The sequence below is a fragment of the Primulina tabacum genome, chromosome 8 (assembly GCF_025594145.1).
Source record: "Primulina tabacum isolate GXHZ01 chromosome 8, ASM2559414v2, whole genome shotgun sequence".
NCBI classification, from domain to species: domain Eukaryota; kingdom Viridiplantae; phylum Streptophyta; class Magnoliopsida; order Lamiales; family Gesneriaceae; genus Primulina; species Primulina tabacum.
This window is the reverse complement of record NC_134557.1, coordinates 33,691,996-33,712,565: the sequence shown is the minus strand read 5'-3', so window position 1 is coordinate 33,712,565 and position 20,570 is coordinate 33,691,996. Positions and strand designations below refer to the sequence as shown.

The 20,570-nt window shown below is 35.3% G+C and overlaps 1 protein-coding gene across 4 annotated transcripts; it reads left to right on the top strand.

The window, feature by feature from the left end:
• The first annotated feature begins 16,529 nt into the window (after positions 1 to 16,529).
• On the top strand, positions 16,530 to 20,221 carry LOC142553925 (zinc finger BED domain-containing protein RICESLEEPER 2-like). Of its 4 annotated transcripts, none has more exons than XM_075664477.1 (5): positions 16,530 to 16,597; positions 17,289 to 17,545; positions 17,936 to 18,960; positions 19,035 to 19,546; positions 20,065 to 20,221. In XM_075664477.1, the coding sequence occupies exons 2-4, from the start codon at positions 17,290 to 17,292 to the stop codon at positions 19,152 to 19,154; spliced, it is 1,401 nt and encodes a 466-aa protein (XP_075520592.1). In that variant the 5' UTR covers positions 16,530 to 16,597; position 17,289; the 3' UTR covers positions 19,155 to 19,546; positions 20,065 to 20,221. The 4 variants fall into 4 exon arrangements, with proteins under 4 accessions (XP_075520592.1, XP_075520589.1, XP_075520590.1 ...); XM_075664474.1 differs by having other exon boundaries at positions 17,289 to 18,960; positions 19,035 to 19,346; positions 19,413 to 19,546; XM_075664475.1 differs by having other exon boundaries at positions 17,289 to 18,960; positions 19,159 to 19,546.
• The last annotated feature ends 349 nt before the right edge of the window (positions 20,222 to 20,570 follow it).

Here is a 20,570-nt window from a genome sequence, read left to right as displayed (position 1 = left end):
TAAAAGAGAAAATAGTATAGATTTAAAAATATTTTGATTCATCGAATTTCATCATTGTTGTGTTAATAGTAGAATACGATGAAATCACAATTTTTTTAAAATTTTACTATATTTCAATTTTTGAGATGAGATGATAATTTTTTTATGAAAACTTAAAAGGAAAACCAATTACTAATTTTGAAATTTATTTTATTATTGAATTCGATATTTGCTCGTTTGATGCTACTAGCCTATTATTATTGTGTAAACAAAGTAAAACCCTACTAACGAGCCATGACTTAAAATGTAACGCCCCGAAAATTTAAAGGTCCACGCGAACCACATGCATGCAATTATTAAATTCTCTTGTATTTTAATTAAATATTTTAATCGCATTATTTAATTATGTGGCACATATTTGCATGTTTAAAATATATTTTTCTACATGTTGCAAAAAAAATGTATTTTTAGAAATATTCAAGCGACGATCGAGGAACGGGGACCAAGGGCTGAAGAAAACGTAAAATATTTTTATTAAACAATTATTTTTAATTATTTAAAAGATGGTCGATACTTTTTAGTATTTTTGTGAAATTAAGGGTTTTGAAATGATTTTATACGCCGGGGCGTAAATTTTATCGGTGTTGGTTTTTCAACTAAAATACGAGCTTTTTGGCAACCTAGCTAATAAATTCACATATTTAATTAAAGAAAAACTTTGGTATTATTTTATTTAAATTCTAATTTAAATAATGGGCTTAATTTTATGGCTTAATAGGCCTAAAGCCTACTTAGGGATTAAATTAGTATTTAAAGTGAAAAAAATTGCAAAACCTAGTCTACTTTGCACACAAAAAATCGGCCACACCCTTTTTAATTTCTGAAAAACACTCTCAAACACCACACACCACTCACGGCACCTTGAAGAAAATTTTGGAAGGGGTTTTTTCGAAGGCATCAAGCCAAGAGCAAGCCATCGTCGCGTCCCGTTCTTCGTCGTCAACGTATATTCGAGCGTATACTACGCAAAGGCACGCCTTAATCTTTCTTTTCTCATCCATCATGTCATAATATGTTTTTAAAAGTTTTTTTTTTATGAAACATGAAAAACCGAAGTTGCTGCCTTTGTTTTTTCTCTTTTGCATGATTTATGTATCTCTTATTACATGCCATGATTCACGTTTTTTTTATACTAAGGGGCTGCCATGATGTCTAAGCATGCTTAAGCATAACTTTGGTATGTATTGAAGTCCCCCACACCACGCAATACTTGACAGAAACAAAGAAAAGAGAAGCAAGAACAGGCTGAACCCGAGAACCTACTGTCATGGGTTTTGGGGTTCGGTTTTCATGAGGGAAAGGGGCGGCTTGGTCTTGGCCTGGTCTAGCACTCGGCCAAAGTCCGTCATGGGTCAGGGGGAGAGTCCTAGCCAAGCTAGGACTCGAGTTAAGGGCTGGGGAAGAGTCCTAGCCATGCTAGGACTCTACCCGAGAAACATGCAGCAGGGCGTGCAGGGTTGCGCGGCTTGCAGGGAAGGGAAGGCAGGTTCCAGGGCTCGTGGGTTAGGCTAGGGTGACTCACTAAGGTCCTAGGAAGGTGCACTGGGGGTTGGTTTGGGTGCTGGGTCGACGGCTAAGTCCCTAAGTGCACAAAACTTGAGTCCACACAAAGTGCAACTCTCGGCTAGAGTAAGGGCAATGTAGGGGACATTCGTTTTTGTGTTTTGGTTTGGTGTTTTGGTGAACATAGGGTCCAGTAGGGTACTTTGGGTTGTTGGGCGCGTTTTGGCTCGACATGGTTCGGGGGTAACTCGTAAAAATCAAAAGTTGGCTCGGGGTCGAAGTTTAGGTGTCAAATTAGGGTTTTTAAAATAAGAAAATTTGGAAAACGGCTCACGGTGGTCGAGTCGTGGTCCATAAGGGCTAAAATAATATAAAAAGACTAAATTTAGAATTTAGGAATTTTATATTAAAGTTTGGGATTTTTCGAGATTAAAACACCGTCAAAACAATTAATTAAAGATAAATGAAAAAGTCTAAGTTTTAAGCCAAATAAAATTATGGAAAAATTAATTTAGGCTTAAATAATTATTTGGGACATGTTAGAGAGATGAAATCAAGGAAAAAGTCGAAATCGTAAAATGTCGAGTACAGGGGTAAAACGGTCTTTTTACACCTAGAAATTAGTAAAGGTCATGGCAGTGTCCTAAATGCTGTTTTTATGATATTATGATTATTTTTAACTGTTTATGATGTATCCATGATTAAATTATGATTTTTAAAATGTCTATTTGATTTTTATGATTTATGGAAGACATTTAAAATACATGTTGCATGATTGGTTTCAAAATGAAAAATGCAATTATTATTCACGATTTTTCTAAAGTGATGTGAATGAAAAATGTTGAAGGAAGTGAAGTGGTTGTGACTAATTCGTTAATGATGGCGACGTCGTGAGGGTGATGGTCCCAGTGGGAGCCCGACGATCGTGTTTCCATTATTGCGAATATGAGGTTATGAGGATATGAGGTTTGAGGTAAGAATGGGAATGTCGTGAGGGGAGAAGGCCCCAGAGGGAGCCCATTTATGGGAGAAGGCCCCAGAGGGAGCCCCGACGATCGTATTTCTATTCGATCGTGATAGGCCAAGGCTCAGTTGACCGGTGAGAGTGTCGCTGATGTCCCCGCCGCCCAGTACTGTGGTTATATGTAGATGGATCCATCGATTTTCATGTCATGTTGAGGAAAGTCACAATTAACGATCTGAATTCAACAAAGGAAAAAAAAAAAGAAATGTTCATGATTATGTTTAAGGTTTTATGTCATGTCATGTTGAGGAAAAGGAAATTCATGTTTGCATGTCATGAAAATGGTTATGTTTAAAGTTTTATGCATCATGAAAATGTTGACGAAAATGTTCATGTTTGAAGTTTATGCATCTTCATGAAAACGATATTTTAAGTACAAATATTTTTCATTGTTATATGTTGACTGTATTACGTATTACTTGCTATAAAGATGATGGTGTGTTGAGTCTTTAGACTCACTAGGTGTGATGGATGCAGGTGAGTTTGAGGGAGGACGTGACGGGTGATTTGACTGGACTGAAGGCGCACACAACCCGAGGACCAGCGCTTCTACTTTTTCCACATTTATGACTTTTGACTCATGTTTTATGATTAAAGATTTTTAAGATTATTTATTTATGCATTTGAGGGATTTTTGAGAGGTTTAGTATGAGCTATTCTTTTCAAATTATTGCTTTTTAAGTTTGGTAAAACAGTAGACGATTTCATTTTATGACTAGTGCACTTGATTTTAAAAATGCTAGTGGGGGATGTTTTTATATGCAAAATATTTTATAAAAATATTTATATGTGAGGGCCGAAAATTAGAAGAAAAAAAAATTTCTAGTACTTTTAAAGCAATAAAGAGGACATGACGTTTCAGTTGGTATCAGAGCAAAGGTCCTGTAAAGGGATGTGCCACCATCAGCGCCGGGAAGATCAGTCGTCAAGCCTCAACTTGTAAGTTTACATGCTTTATATGATTTTATGATGTTACCTGCACGACGATATGAATTAAGAAATTATTTGTTTTCAACGCATGTTGGTTTGGTGGTGGAATTGGACGATGTTGATTTTTGGGTTTTAGTATTGACGTTTTACTTTTTGGGCTATAGGTTAATCGTGAATATTATGAATGCTTTATGGGACACATAGATTTTCTAAGAAAATATTTATGATTCAAGGTTACTAGTCGAATTAATTTTTGGGAATTAGACGTAAGGAATAATTATTTAAGGATTTGCAACGACTTGGGAGTAAGAAAATGTATAAATTGGGATTTTAAGTTTTGGTGAAAGGTAAGATTGATTATGAGAATTGATTTTGGGTTAATAAGTTTAAAATTTTTGAAATTATGTTATGGGAAACCAATAGAAGGAAATTAAGAATGCCAAAAATTTATGGGTTAATTGTAGGAATTTTCGAAATTAAGGATCAATTAGGATAATTTTTGAGGAAATTATGAATTTATTTTGCAATTTCTAAGGAACTTGGGGACTAGTTTAGCAATAAGCGATAATTGAATGGGTTAAATGAGAAGAATTTTGAGGATTTAGACTTTTTAAGAATATTAGGAAACTTGGGATATGTTGGATATAGTGTTATAAGGAATGTTAATCAAAGGTGTTTAAGGATGAATTGATATTAGGCTTGAAAAATCTAAGCGTTAGCAGATGCGTTTGGGGATTTAAGATTGAAATATGATAAGTTAATGAACATTTTGGGTATAAATTAAGGAAAGTAAGATACGATAAATATGTTCATCCATAATTTGATATTGGGAATTGTAAGAAAAATTGAAATTCGAGGTTATAATAGTAATAGCACTAAGTGATTATGGGTCTTTTTAAGTTGCGATTTGAAAATAAGGATTTAGAAGGAAAAATTAAATGGGATCAAGGAGACGTAAAGACATTCTAGAACTTAAGTTTGATCAGAGTAGCGCAGCGGAAACGTGAATTTTTAGGATACTAGAACTAAGTCTAAACTTTGGGTTATTAAGGATAAGCGAATTTCGAGGACGAAATTCAATCTAAGGGGGGAAGATTGTAACGCCCCGAAAATTTAAAGGTCCACGCGAACCACATGCATGCAATTATTAAATTCTCTTGTATTTTAATTAAATATTTTAATTGCATAAATTAATTATTTGACGCATATTTGCATGTTTAAAATATATTTTTCTACATGTTGCAAAAAAATAGTATTTTTAGAAATATTCAAGCGACGATCGAGGAACGGGGACCGAGGGCTGAAGAAAACGTAAAATATTTTTATTAAATAATTATTTTTAATTATTTAAAAGATGGTCGATACTTTTTAGTATTTTTGTGAAATTAAGGGTTTTGAGGTGATTTTATACGCCGGGGCGTAAATTTTATCGGTGTTGGTTTTTCAACTAAAATACGAGCTTTTTGGCAACCCGGTTAATAAATTCACATATTTAATTAAAGAAAAACTTTGGTATTATTTTATTTAAATCCTAATTTAACTAATGGGCTTAATTTTATGGCTTAATAGGCCTAAAGCCTACTTATGGATTAAATTAGTATTTAAAGTGAAAAAAATTGCAAAACCTAGTATACTTTGCACACAAAAAATCTGCCACACCCTTTTTAATTTCTGAAAAACACTCTCAAACACCACACACCACTCATGGCACCTTGAAGAAAATTTTGGAAGGGGTTTTTTCGAAGGCATCAAGCCAAGAGCAAGCCATCGCCGCGTCCCGTTCTTCGTCGTCAATGTATATTCGAACGTATACTACGCAAAGGCACGCCTTAATCTTCTTTTCTCATCCATCATGTCATAATATGTGTTTAAAAGTTTTTTTTTATGAAACATGAAAAACCGAAGTTGCTGCCTTTGTTTTTCTCTTTTGCATGATTTATGTATCTCTTATTACATGCCATGATTCACGTTTTTTTTATACTAAGGGGCTGCCATGATGTCTAAGCATGCTTAAGCATAACTTTGGTATGTATTGAAGTCCCCCACACCACGCAATACTTGACAGAAACAAAGAAAAGAGAAGCAAGAACAGGCTGAACCCGAGAACCTGCTGTCATGGGTTTTGGGGTTCGATTTTCATGAGGGAAAGGGGCGGCTTGGTCTTGGCCTGGTCTAGCACTCGGCCAAGGTCCGTCATGGGTCAGGGGGAGAGTCCTAGCCAAGCTAGGACTCGAGTTAAGGGCTGGGGAAGAGTCCTAGCCATGCTAGGACTCTACCCGAGAAACATGCAGCAGGGCGTGTAGGGTTGCGCGGCTTGCAGGGAAGGGAAGGCAGGTTCCAGGGCTCGTGGGTTAGGCTAGGGTGACTCACTAAGGTCCTAGGAAGGTGCACTGGGGGTTGGTTTGGGTGCTGGGTCGACGGCTAAGTCCCTAAGTGCACAAAACTGGAGTCCACACAAAGTGCAACTCTCGGCTAGAGTAAGGGCAATGTAGGGGACATTCAGTTTTTGTGTTTTGGGTTGGTGTTTTGGTGAACATAGGGTCCAGTAGGGTACTTTGGGTTGTTGGGCGCGTTTTGGCTCGACATGGTTCGGGGGTAACTCGTAAAAATCAAAAGTTGGCTCGGGGTCGAAGTTTAGGTGTCAAATAGGGTTTTTAAAATAAGAAAATTTGGAAAACGGCTCACGGGGGTCGAGTCGTGGTCCATAAGAGCTAAAATAATATAAAAAGACTAAACTTAGAATTTAGGAATTTTATATTAAAGTTTGGGACTTTTCAGGATTAAAACACCGTCAAAACAATTAATTAAAGATAAATGAAAAAGTCTAAGTTTTAAGCCAAATAAAATTATGGAAAAATTAATTTAGGCTTAAATAATTATTTGGGACATGTTAGAGAGATGAAATCAAGGAAAAAGTCGAAATCGTAAAATGTCGAGTCCAGGGGTAAAACGGTCTTTTTACACCTAGAAATTAGTAAAGGTCATGGCAGTGTCCTAAATGCTGTTTTTATGATATTATGATTATTTTTAACTGTTTATGATGTATCCATGATTAAATTATGATTTTTAAAATGTCTATTTGATTTTTATGATTTATGGAAGACATTTAAAATACATGTTGCATGATTGGTTTCAAAATGAAAAATGCAAATATTATTCACGATTTTACTAAAGTGATGTGAATGAAAAATGTTGAAGGAAGTGAAGTGGTTGTGACTAATTCGTTAATGATGGAGACGTCGTGAGGGTGATGGTCCCAGTGGGAGCCCGACGATCGTGTTTCCATTATTGCGAATATGAGGTTATGAGGATATGAGGTTTGAGGTAAGAATGGGAATGTCGTGAGGGGATAAGGCCCCAGAGGGAGCCCATTTATGGGAGAAGGCCTCAGAGGGAGCCCCGACGATCGTATTTCTATTCGATCGTGATAGGCCAAGGCTCAGTTGACCGGTGAGAGTGTCGCTGATGTCCCCGCCGCCCAGTACTGTGGTTATATGTAGATGGATCCATCAATTTTCATGTCATGTTGAGGAAAGTCACAATTAACGATCTGAATTCAACAAAGGAAAAAAAAAAGAAATGTTCATGATTATGTTTAAGGTTTTATGTCATGTCATGTTGAGGAAAAGGAAATTCATGTTTGCATGTCATGAAAATGGTTATGTTTAAAGTTTTATGCATCATGAAAATGTTGACGAAAATGTTCATGTTTGAAGTTTATGCATCTTCATGAAAACGATATTTTAAGTACAAATATTTTTCACTGTTATATGTTGACTGTATTACGTATTACTTGCTATAAAGATGATGGTGTGTTGAGTCTTTAGACTCACTAGGTGTGATGGATGCAGGTGAGTTTGAGGGAGGACTTGACGGGTGATTTGACTGGACTGAAGGCGCACACAACCCGAGGACCAGCGCTTCTACTTTTTCCGCATTATGACTTTTGACTCATGCTTTATGATTAAAGATTTTTAAAGTTATTTATTTATGCATTTGAGGGATTTTTGAGAGGTTTAGTATGGGCTATTCTTTCCAAATTATTGCTTTTTAAGTTTGGTAAAACAGTAGACGATTTCATTTTATGACTAGTGCACTTGATTTTAAAAATGCTAGTGGGGGATGTTTTTATATGCAAAATATTTTATAAAAATATTTATATGTGAGGGCCGAAAATTAGAAGAAAAAAAATTTCTAGTACTTTTAAAGCAATAAAGAGGACAAGACGTTTCAGTTGGTATCAGAGCAAAGGTCCTGTAAAGGGATGTGCCACCATCAGCGCCGGGAAGATCAGTCGTCAAGCCTCAACTTGTAAATTTACATGCTTTATATGATTTTATGATGTTACCTGCACGACAATATGAATTAAGAAATTATTTGTTTTCAACGCATGTTGGTTTGGTGGTGGAATTGGACGATGTTGATTTTTGGGTTTTAGTATTGACGTTTTACTTTTTGGGCTATATGTTAATCGTGAATATTATGAATGCTTTATGGGACACATAGATTTTCTAAAAAAAATTGAAATTCGAGGTTATAATAGTAATAACACTAAGTGATTATGGGTCTTTTTAAGTTGCGATTTGAAAATAAGGATTTAGAAGGAAAAATTAAATGGGGTTAAGGAGACGTATTGACATTCTAGAACTTAAGTTTGATCAGAGTAGCACAGCGGAAGCGTGGATTTTTGGGATACTAGAACTAAGTCTAAACTTTGGGTTATTAAGGATAAGCAAATTTCGAGGACGAAATTCAATCTAAGGGGGGAAGATTGTAACGCCCCGAAAATTTAAAGGTCCACGTGAACCACATGCATGCAATTGTTAAATTCTCTTGTATTTTAATTAAATATTTTAATTGCATAAATTAAATATGTGGCGCATATTTGCATGTTTAAAATATATTTTTCTACATGTTGCAAAAAAAATGTATTTTTAGGAATATTCAAGAGACGATCGAGGAACGGGGACCGAGGGCTGAAGAAAACGTAAAATATTTTTATTAAATAATTATTTTTAATTATTTAAAAGATGGTCGATACTTTTTAGTATTTTTGTGAAATTAAGGGTTTTGAGGTGATTTTATACGCCGGGGCGTAAATTTTATCGATGTTGGTTTTTCAACTAAAATACGAGCTTTTTGGCAACCCGGCTAATAAATTCACATATTTAATTAAAGAAAAACTTTGGTATTATTTTATTTAAATCCTAATTTAACTAATGGGCATAATTTTATGGCTTAATAGGCCTAAAGCCTACTTAGGGATTAAATTAGTATTTAAAGTGAAAAAAATTGCAAAACCTAGTCTACTTTGCACACAAAAATCGGCCACACCCTTTTTAATTTCTGAAAAACACTCTCAAACACCACACACCACTCACGGCACCTTGAAGAAAATTTTGGAAGTGGTTTTTTCGAAGGCATCAAGCCAAGAGCAAGCCATCGTCGCGTCCCGTTCTTCGTCGTCAACGTATATTCGAGCGTATACTACGCAAAGGCACGCCTTAATCTTCCTTTTCTCATCCATAATGTCATAATATGTTTTTAAAAGTTTTTTTTTTATGAAATATGAAAAACCGAAGTTGCTGCCTTTGTTTTTTCTCTTTTGCATGATTTATGTATCTCTTATTACATGCCATGATTCATGTTTTTTTTATACTAAGGGGCTGCCATGATGTCTAAGCATTATTAAGCATAACTTTGGTATGTATTGAAGTCCCCCACACCACGCAATACTTGACAGAAACAAAGAAAAGAGAAGCAAGAACAGGCTGAACCCGAGAACCTGCTGTCATGGGTTTTGGGGTTCGGTTTTCATGAGGGAAAGGGGCGGCTTGGTCTTGTCCTGGTCTAGCACTCGGCCAAGGTCCGTCATGGGTCAGGGGGAGAGTCCTAGCCAAGCTAGGACTCGAGTTAAGGGCTGGGGAAGAGTCCTAGCATGGCTAGGACTCTACCCGAGAAACATGCAGCAGGGCGTGCAGGGTTGCGCGGCTTGTAGGGAAGGGAAGGCAGGTTCCAGGGCTCGTGGGTTAGGCTAGGGTGACTCACTAAGGTCCTAGGAAGGTGCACTGGGGGTTGGTTTGTGTTAGACTTAAATTTGTTGTGGAGATGCTTGTAAAAGTGGAGATGCTAGTAAAAACCAGTAGATGCTGACTTAGTACAAAACCAGTAGATGTAAAATAGCAGAAAAACAGAAGCACTTGTAGCACTTGTCAAGTACTGTTTCTTAGCTAAAACCAGAACTAGAAGGATACAAAATTCGAAATATACACTAACAGAATCTTGCGTATCTCAAAGTCTCTAAATATTACCGTTGATCTATTAACGTGATACCAGCATTTATTGCTTCATTAAATGCCATTAAATGCTATACAAGAACATTTAAGACGGTATACCATTTTTGGTATGAACTGCGACTGATTACTTTTGATGTATTCTGCAGGGTCCATTTTAAGCAATAAAGCTGAAACCACCAAAAAGAAAAGAACCGTTCAGTTTTTGAACGTTGAATAGAGCCTATATATGGAGATGAAGGATTTCGTTAAGTAGTACGCAGCATTGAACAAAAATCTGAATTGAAAAACATCATTCGAGCATTGTTAGAACTTTCAGTTATCTAAAGAGCTCAAACACTGAAAAAGCAGCACACGCTTCATTGCATACTCTTGATCATTGAGATCATATTGTGCTAGCTATTTTTCGTTATATCTTCTCAAGCTATTCACTTCACTATTTCATTGATAGAAGAATTTGTAACTGGAAAAGAGTCTTTTTCAGAACTTAAGATCATTCAAGAAATTGAGTTGTAAAGCTAAGAGTTTCAATAGGCGAAGGGTAATTCCTGTTGAAGTGGGTGTGTACAATTGTTGTGTTGTATTCACCAAAGTCTTTTAGTGATACCTTCTGGAAACAGAAGAAGGAGAGACGTAGAAGATTCATCTTCGAACTTCCAGAAACAAACCTTGTGCTATCTACTGCTTTTCGGCTTTATTATTTTTCACCCACTAACCAACAGATCGTTTTCCGCACATTATCTTGTGATCTGCTGGTCTTTATACTTGAACAAGAATCGTTAAAATCTCTAACAGGATTTTAGCACATCATTCGAAAGAATTTAATAAGTTGGCCATTGAGTTTATTCAACCCCCCCTTCTAAACTCAACCCGATCCTCAACAAGTGGTATCAGAGCAGAGTTATTCTTGTTCTGAAAAATATTTAATAGACATGGCTCATTTCAGCAAAGTTCCAATGTTCTCAAAAGAAGATTTCGATGATTGGAAAATCAGAATGCACGCTCATCTTGCGGCTCAAGATGATGACATGTGGTATGTCATCACTGATGGTCCATTAAAGATCTTAAAGCCTAATCCAGCTATTGCTATCACCGAAGGTGCACCTCAGATGCTTGAAAAACCAAGATATGAATGGACAAGTGAGGACAAGAAGAAAGCCAATCTTGACAACGTTGCGAAGGCCATTTTATACAAGACACTCGACAAAAATACCTTCAGCAAAATCAAGATGTGTCATACTGCCAAGGAAATCTGGGAAAAATTAATTCAGATCTGTGAAGGAAACGAAGAAACAAAGGAAAAAAAACTGTCTGTAGCCATGCAGAAGTTTGAGAATATGAAGATGAAGGCTGGAGAAACTATGAATGAATTTGATGAACGATTCAGCAGCCTCGTCAATGAACTCTCAGCTCTTGAAAAAGACTTTGGCAATAGAGAAATTGCATTAAAGGTAATGAGAGGTCTACCCAGAGAATGGGATGTCAAAACAATGGCAATGAGATCTTCCAAGGATCTCAACAAGTTAGAACTACACGACTTGTTCTCGGATTTAAAGGCATATGAGTTTGAACTTGAAGTTCGAAGTGGAGAAGAGCCCTTAGCAAATCCACCAACCAAAGCTCTCGCAGCTACTGTTAACTCTACTGCTACAGTTGCTCCAAGTTCATCTTCTGCTACTGCTTTAGAGAACACTTCTGAGAGAAGTGCTGAACAGATAAGCAATGACGCAATGTCATTATTTGTTAAGAAGTTTTCCAGATTCATGAGAAAGAATCATAGAACATTTCAAAGTCCCAACCGCAATTTCAAAAAGGAATCATCACCTAGTGATATGGCATGCTTTAAATGTGGAAAAGTTGGACACTTCATTGCTGATTTTTCAAAACAAAATAAGGATGACCAGAGGAAGAAGGGTGTCAAACGTGATGATAAAAAGACCAGAAGAGACAGGAAGGCAATGGTTGCAGAAGAAAGTAAGTCCAAATGGGCAGACTCAAGTTCTGAATCTTCTGGTTCTGAAAGCCATTCAAGTGAAAGTGATGAAGATGAGATCAAATGTCTGATGGCAAATACTGAGTCAACCTCGACATGGTTCGGGGGTAACTCGTAAAAATCAAAAGTTGGCTCGGGGTCGAAGTTTAGGTGTCAAATAGGGTTTTTAAAATAAGAAAATTTGGAAAACGGCTCACGAGGGTCGAGTCGTGGTCCATAAGGGCTAAAATAATATAAAAAGACTAAATTTAGAATTTAGGAATTTTATATTAAAGTTTGGGATTTTTCGGGATTAAAACACCGTCAAAACAATTAATTAAAGATAAATGAAAAAGTCTAAGTTTTAGGCCAAAAAAATTATGAGAAAATTAATTTAGGCTTAAATAATTATTTGGGACATGTTAGAGAGATGAAATCAAGGAAAAAGTCGAAATCGTAAAATGTCGAGTCCAGGGGTAAAACGGTCTTTTTACACCTAGAAATTAGTAAAGGTCATGGCAGTGCCCTAAATGCTGTTTTTATGATATTATGATTATCTTTAACTGTTTATGATGTATCCATGATTAAATTATGATTTTTAAAATGTCTATTTGATTTTGATGATTTAGGGAAGACATTTAAAATACATGTTGCATGATTGGTTTCAAAATGAAAAATGCAATTATTATTCACGATTTTTCTAAAGTGATGTGAATGAAAAATGTTGAAGGAAGTGAAGTGGTTGTGACTAATTCGTTAATGATGGCGACGTCGTGAGGGTGATGGTCCCAGTGGGAGCCCGACGATCGTGTTTCCATTATTGCGAATATGAGGTTATGAGGATATGAGGTTTGAGGTAAGAATGGGAATGTCGTGAGGGGAGAAGGCCCCAGAGGGAGCCCATTTATGGGAGAAGGCCCCAGAGGGAGCCCCGACGATCGTATTTCTATTCGATCATGATAGGCCAAGGCTCAGTTGACCGGTGAGAGTGTCGCTGATGTCCCCGCCGCCCAGTACTGTGGTTATATGTAGATGGATCCATCGATTTTCATGTCATGTTGAGGAAAGTCACAATTAACGATCTGAATTCAACAAAGGAAAAAAAAAAGGAAATGTTCATGATTATGTTTAAGGTTTTATGTCATGTTGAGGAAAAGGAAATTCATGTTTGCCTGTCATGAAAATGGTTATGTTTAAAGTTTTATGCATCATGAAAATGTTTACGAAAATGTTCATGTTTGAAGTTTATGCATCTTCATGAAAACGATATTTTAAGTACAAATATTTTTCACTGTTATATGTTGACTATATTACGTATTACTTGCTATAAAGATGATGGTGTGTTGAGTCTTTAGACACACTAGGTGTGATGGATGCAGGTGAGTTTGAGGGAGGACTTGACGGGTGATTTGACTGGACTGAAGGCGCACACAACCCGAGGACCAGCGCTTCTACTTTTTCCGCATTATGACTTTTGACTCATGCTTTATGATTAAAGATTTTTAAGATTATTTATTTATGCATTTGAGGGATTTTTGAGAGGTTTAGTATGTGCTATTCTTTTCAAATTATTGTTTTTTAAGTTTGGTAAAACAGTAGACGATTTCATTTTATGACTAGTGCACTTTATTTTAAAATGCTAGTGGGGGATGTTTTTTTTGCAAAATATTTTATAAAAATATTTATATGTGAGGGACGAAAATTAGAAAAAAAAAATTTCTAGTACTTTTAAAGCAATAAAGAGGACAGGACGTTTCATAAAAATTTAGTAAATGAGTTAAAAATTTAGTATATTGTTATAAATAAATGCAAAATAATAATAAGATAGAATGCAAAGCAAAAGCAAGCAACACAAGTAAAATCAATATATAAAAAGGGTTACATGAATGACATATTTATAGGTACAAGAAATCCTTAGATAAGGTAATTATGATATCAAAATGAATTTTATGATTACGATTTTCTTCCATCTCCAAAAGATATGATTATTCGATCTTTGATCATCTTGATATCCATAATATTGCAACACTCCCCCTTGGATATTCTTCGATGAATGTATCTCGTTAAAATCTTACCAGAAAAACCCAATGGGATTAAACCTGGTGAAAGAAAAAGAATACAACATTTTCCATGGATGTTAACTATCTCGTTATAAACCTTGTCATGAAAAACCATGTGGGAAAAATCATGGACAAAGTAAAATAGTACAATTTGGATTAACTCCCCATGTTGCAAACATCACTTGACATCTTTAAGCCGTCGGATCCCAATCTTGTATACCAATTTCTCAAAGGTTGATGTGGGCAATGATTTCGTGAAAAGATCGGTCAAATTATCACTCGAATGAATTTGTTATATTTTGATATCACCTCTTTTTTGCAAATCATGAGTGAAAAAGAACTTTGGGGATATATGTTTCGTTCTGTATCCTTTGATGTATCCGTCTTTTAGATTGGCGATACATGTTATGTTGTCTTCATAGATAGTTGTCGTTGCTTGTTTACTTGAAGACAAGCCACATTGCTCTTTTATGTGATGAATCACTGATCTCAACGAAAAACATTCTTGACTAGCTTCGTGGATTGCAATAATTTCTGCATTGTTAGATGAAGTGGCAGCAAGAGTTTGTTTTGTAGATTTCCAATGCCTTCGTGTTGGGTAAGAACTGTATCTTGCTAATAAATTTACAGCAAATGCTATGTCCGGTCTTATGCTATTTGCGAGGTACATCAATGCACCAACTAAGTTATGGTATTTCTGGATCAAGTAATTCTTCTTGCTCCTCACGAGGTCGAAAAATATCCTTTACCACATCAAGGAATCGAACAATCATGGGTGAACTTAATGGATGAGCTTTATCCATATAAAATCGTTTTAATACTTTTTCTGTATAAGTCAATTGTGGGACAAAAATTCCATTTACAAAATTCTCAATTTGAAAGCCAAAATGATATAATCGATTAATGCAGTTGAATTGTTTAGAAGAGGGGTTGAATAAACATTCTGGCCTTTTGCAATCTTTTGGATATGAATCAGTTCTTTAATTGAACTGATCTTGAAATCTTGTTTGTCAATTAAATCAGTCAACTAATGATAGTGTGTAATTAGACTGAAATATAGATTGAATACTAAGGTCGAGGTGTTGTAAAAACTGAAAAAAAAAAACAGAATAGAATAAATGATTTTTATGGATGTTCGGAGTCTTCAAATGCTCCTATGTCACCATTTCTATACCAATTATAAGTTTTTCACTAAAAGACATTGATGTATTACAACATATTATAATATTCCACTTCAATTGGACTTATACATTGTCAACCTGAAACTCTTAGTTTTTCAACACCTTACAGTAGTTAACTGAGTCGCTCTGAAGAGTAGCCTAAATGCTACGAATAAATACAATGAAATGAGAGCTACAGTGTGCGATTTGTAAACTAAAAAAATGCTTGAGAGTGTATCCAACGAATTGATGATTGTAGATAGTTCGTTCAGTGTTTTTCACCAACCTTCTTCAACTGAATCGATAAGCTATATATAGTCTCTGATTCCAACGGTCACATTGAATGCATTTAATGACTAATATCCGTTGAATCGTCATTTAGTCCAAGTACCATCTCTTGATTACGTCCGTTTAGTTTGGTTCTTTAATTCTCTTGCGGATTTGTTTTCAAACTCTGAAACTCATAATATTCCAAAACGTGACAAAATTTTGTTTTGTCTAAATCTTTCATCTCAAATTCCCTTTTAAAACTATCAACAGCCTTTTTCAAGTTCTTCGGGACTTCCAATGATATTTAAATCATCAACATATACAACAATAATAACAAATTTTGATATATTCCTTTGAATAAAAATACATGGACTTATTGGATCTAATCGCTAAGGCGCTTATACTACATATATCCAGATTGGTTTAATCCATACAATGATCTTTGCAGTTTAATGGAGTAAATACTTTTACAATTTGAACCAAATGCTTCAGGAATCTTAAATTCTTTAGGGATTTTCATGTAAATATCATTATCAAGTTTTTCGTATAAGTATACAGTAACAACATACATAAGACGCATTTCAATTTTTTCTTGTACAACCATGAAATAATATACCAGAACGTAATTGCATCCATCACTAGATAGTATGTCTTTTCATAATAAATATCAGGTCTTTGAGAAAAATCTTGTTCTACCAATCGAGCTTTATATCAGGTCACTTCATTTTTCTCATTTCTTTTTCTTACAAATACCCATTTGTAACTAACATGAATTATTCTTCTTGGTGTTTGGACCACAGGTCCCAACACCTCACGTTTTGTTAATGAGTTTAACTCTTCTTGTATTACACTTTTCCAACTTGGACAATTATATCTATTAAGATAGGGGTGTCAAAATACGACACGACCCGTCAACCCAACATGGGACAACACTAAAAATATCGGTTTTGGGTTTATGATTTTCGGGTTCGGGTCGAAACGGGTCAGACCCGATTACAAACCCGTAAAAAAAATAATTTCTGGGTGGGTTCGGGTTGACCTGAAAAAAATATCAGGTCACCCGGTGACCCAAACCCACCCGACCCACCTTTTTTTTAATTTTTTTTTTACATTTTGCGCAACTTTTGTGACTCTGTCCAGGCTTTCTCATTAAAATAAAGCCCCACCCAATTTAATCATTTAAGTATTAACCCAATAACCCTTGTTATTGACTTGTTGTTGGCTTTTCATTTCTTAATTCTCAATTTCTCTTCTCGTCAAGTGTATCATTCGCTGCTTCTCACTCAAGCATCCAAGTGAAACCCTTCGGCCTTCTCCGCTAATCTGCTTCTCGTCCAGCCGTCCAAGTGAACAAACTGAGTTTTATTAAAGTAATCTCTGTTTGGGTTTGTTCTCAAAAATTTTTATTGAACATATAATTTGAAATTTGAATATTCTTCAATATTTTGTTCCGTTCTTCAATATATTTGTTCCGTTCCCTGAAATTGACATATTGTATCGTGCGGTGTTTTTGGCTTTTGGGATTCTTGACCCGTGAGTCCGTGACTGAGTTGTTAGCTATATATATATATATATATATATATATATATATATATATATTTATCCTTCAAAAAGTGAAAATATATCCATAACTTTTTTCTGGACGTATTTAAGGAATATAAATAAATAATATAAAATAAAAAAGATTGGAAGGGAAGATTCAAGATCCGAAGAGTTGCATAATGCATTGCTGGAGAAGTTTACATTTGTTAAATATGAATATTTTTACATTTGTTAAATATAAAAATATATGTTTAAACCTAACATGAGGGAAGAAGCAAACTTTGTTTACAACTTCTTTTGTTAAATAAAGTCAGTGACAATTGGGTATCATTGTATAACATTTTCTTTGGTACAATTCTTGGAGTACATGATTATGTTAAAATTGACATCCATTTATTTCTGTTTCTTGTAATGCCTATACCAAATGAAGTCTTTCAAGAAATTGTTAAATTTTTTCTTGTAGCTAATAATATTGTTATGCTTTTTAATTGATAGAATGAGTTCAGAACCTATTGGTCTTGTTCATGAGGAGGATAGTGTGGAGGGTGTACATGTGTTGGATTTAGATGTTGATGAAGAAGCAGGTACTAACTTGCAAGGTCGGGCCTCCGGAAGTGTTAAACGAAAGAGACCTTTAAAATCACAATGGTGGCAATATTTTGAGATGCTTCCAAAAGTAGAAGGAGAAGAAAAGCGTTGCAAATGTAAAGTATGTGGGACTACGTACAAAGCAGACAGTAGCATGGGGACAGGTAATCTCCAACGCCATATTCTCAAACAGTGTCCTAGACAGGGTACTCGTGATATTGCTCAGGCTTTGTTAGAACAAGGCGATAAAAGTCTTGCCATAAGGTCACAAAAGTTCAGCCAAGAAAGATTTAGAGAGTTGCTAATATTAGCAATTGTGAGACATGATTTACCGTTTCAGTTTGTGGAAAATGAGGCAATTAGATCAATTTTTACATATTTGGAACCTCAAGTCAATCATTTCACTAGAAACACCGCAAGGACTGATATTCTCAAGATGCATAAAAATGAATACAATAGACTAGCTCAAGAAATGCATTCATGCCCTGGAAAAATTTGTTTCACTTCCGATTTGTGGACTTCTATTGTCACTGATGGCTATGTATGTTTGACAGCGCATTTCATTGATTCTAATTGGGTTTTGCAAAAAAGGATTATCAACTTCTCTTACATGCCTCCACCTCACTCTGTTATTGCATTGTGTGATAAAATCAATAGCTTATTCAATGCTTGGGGAATTCAGAGAAAGGTTTTCACAATTACGTTGGACAATGCCGCTTCAAATGATGTCTTTGTTGGCCTTCTAAGGGATCATCTTAGTTTAAATTGTTCATTAGTGAATGATGGCGAGTTTCTGCATGTTCGTTGTTGTGCACACATTCTCAATTTAATTGTCCAAGAAGATTTGAAAATAATTGATCATTCTGTTGATAAGATTCGTGAATGTGTAAAGTATGTTAAAGGCAGTCAAGTGAGAAAGAAAAAGTTTGTAGAATCTGTTACCCAAACTTCGCTGGATCCTAAGAAATCACTTAGGCAAGATGTTCCTACTAGATGGAATTCTACGTATTTGATGCTTTCTAGTGCCATATATTATCGACGTGCTTTTAATCATTTGAAATTGACTGATACTAATTTCACACACTGTCCATTGGTTGACGAGTGGGTTCAAGCTGAAAAAATATGCAAATTTCTTGAGGTTTTCTATGAGACAACGACTTTGTTTTCTGAGGTGAAATATCCTACTGCCAACCTTTATTTTCCTCGTGTCTTTACGGTTCAATTGACATTAAGTCAAGCCTTGCAAAGCTCTGATGATTTCATGAGATCAATGGCCAATCGGATGTTTCAGAAATTTGACAAGTACTGGAAAGATTATAACATTTTGTTGTCCATTGCTGTGATAGTTGATCCGAGGTTCAAGAAGCAGTTTGTTGAGTTTTGTTACAACAAGTTATACGGACATGGTAGTAACGAATTAAGTCTGGTGAAATCTAAATTAGTTTCTTTGTTTGAGGAATATATGGGCCTTGCTTCTAAATCAAGTAGTAGCAATACATCTACGAGTTCTCACAGTGGCATTGATGATAATGCTTCTCTTCCTCTAAATTCAGAAAGTGGATGCATGGATGTTTTGAAGGTATTTATGATAATTTTTTCTTTTTCTCACTATTTTTTACTTTTCGTTACCAATACATTTAATTTATGATGTAGGAATTTGACACATTTCAAAGAACAGAATTAAATGATAGAGCTCAAAAGAGTCAATTAGATCTTTATTTGGATGAACCGAAAATTGACAGATCTTCAAAATGTGATGTTCTTGCATTTTGAAAAGCTTACCAATTTAGGTATCCTGAACTTGCACAAATGGCCAGAGATATTTTGAGTGTTCCAATTTCTACTGTTGCTTCTGAATCAGCTTTAGCACGGGTGGTAGGATACTTGACCAATATTGTAGTGCAATGAAGCCTGATGTTGTTGAGGCGTTGGTTTGTTGTAGAGATTGGTTAGTTGGACAGAAAGGTTAGTGATTCTTCTTGTTATTTTCATTTTAAAGTTATCTTTTTTACTAATATTTTATTTTTGTAGAAACTATTGAGGTGAGGTTGGATGATTTGACTGAAAATGTTATGAATTTATTCATAAATGAGGATGCTGGATCAAACAATGCTGCAACAGATGATTGATGATTCTAACAATGCTATGATACCGAGTATTGAAAAGTAAGTTAACTTTTATAAATTCATAATTTTTGAAAACTTTCACCCTTTCCTATTTTAATTTTTTAAATATTCGACTTCTACAAACAAATGTAGAACAATGAAGAAAACTATGATTTAAGTGGAATGCAATATACAAACAAAGTAGTGATTACTAGAGAAGTTTAAGCCAATTTATGGTGTCATCTGGTATTGTATGTATTCATTAGATCATAAAGCTGCTAATGGTAAGTTAACGGGTTTTGTTTTTGTGCAAGCTGTTGTTAAGCGTATGAAGCATGTCTTCTGGGTATTTGTGTTAGAGAGTCTGTTTTGGACTACTTTGGGAGTTAATTAAAAGTGCGCATATATTCGATTGTTTTGAAATGTGTTTTCCAAAAATTGATTTGTGTTCTACGAAAAAAATGAGTGCATGCCCCATTGTCATGTTTTATACTTTGTTGCTAGCTCTTCAACTTCTTTTGAGATATTGTTAATTTGAACTTATAATTTTGCTTAATATGTCTATCAATTGAATCTAGGAAGTGCCTGTGATGTTTTGGAAGATGACCCGGTTGGAAGGTTAAAAGTTTTCATTTATGAGCTCCCAGGCAAATACAACAAAAAGATTCTACAGAAGGATCCAAGATATCTCGATCATATGTTTGCTGCAGAGATTTACAATTTTACATGCACCGTTTTCTTTCATCAAGCGCTGTTCGAACTCTAAATGTTATTATTATCATTATGTGTTTTGAATATTTATTAGAAACTTGTGAGGATATTATTAGAAAAGTTAACTATATGACATATTATTATTATTTTTTATTTTTTCGAATTTTTTTTTTAAAATAAAAAAAATTCGGGTTAGGCGTGTTAGACGGGTTGAGTTGGGTTAGACGGGTTCGTGTTCGGGTTGGGGGTTTTCGGGTTGCTTCGTGTTCGGGTTGGGGGTTTTCGGGTTGCTTCGGGTTTGGGTTGAGTTCGGGTTGAAAAAAAAAATTTACGCGGGTTGACCCGAAACCCGACCCACCCGACCCGATTGACA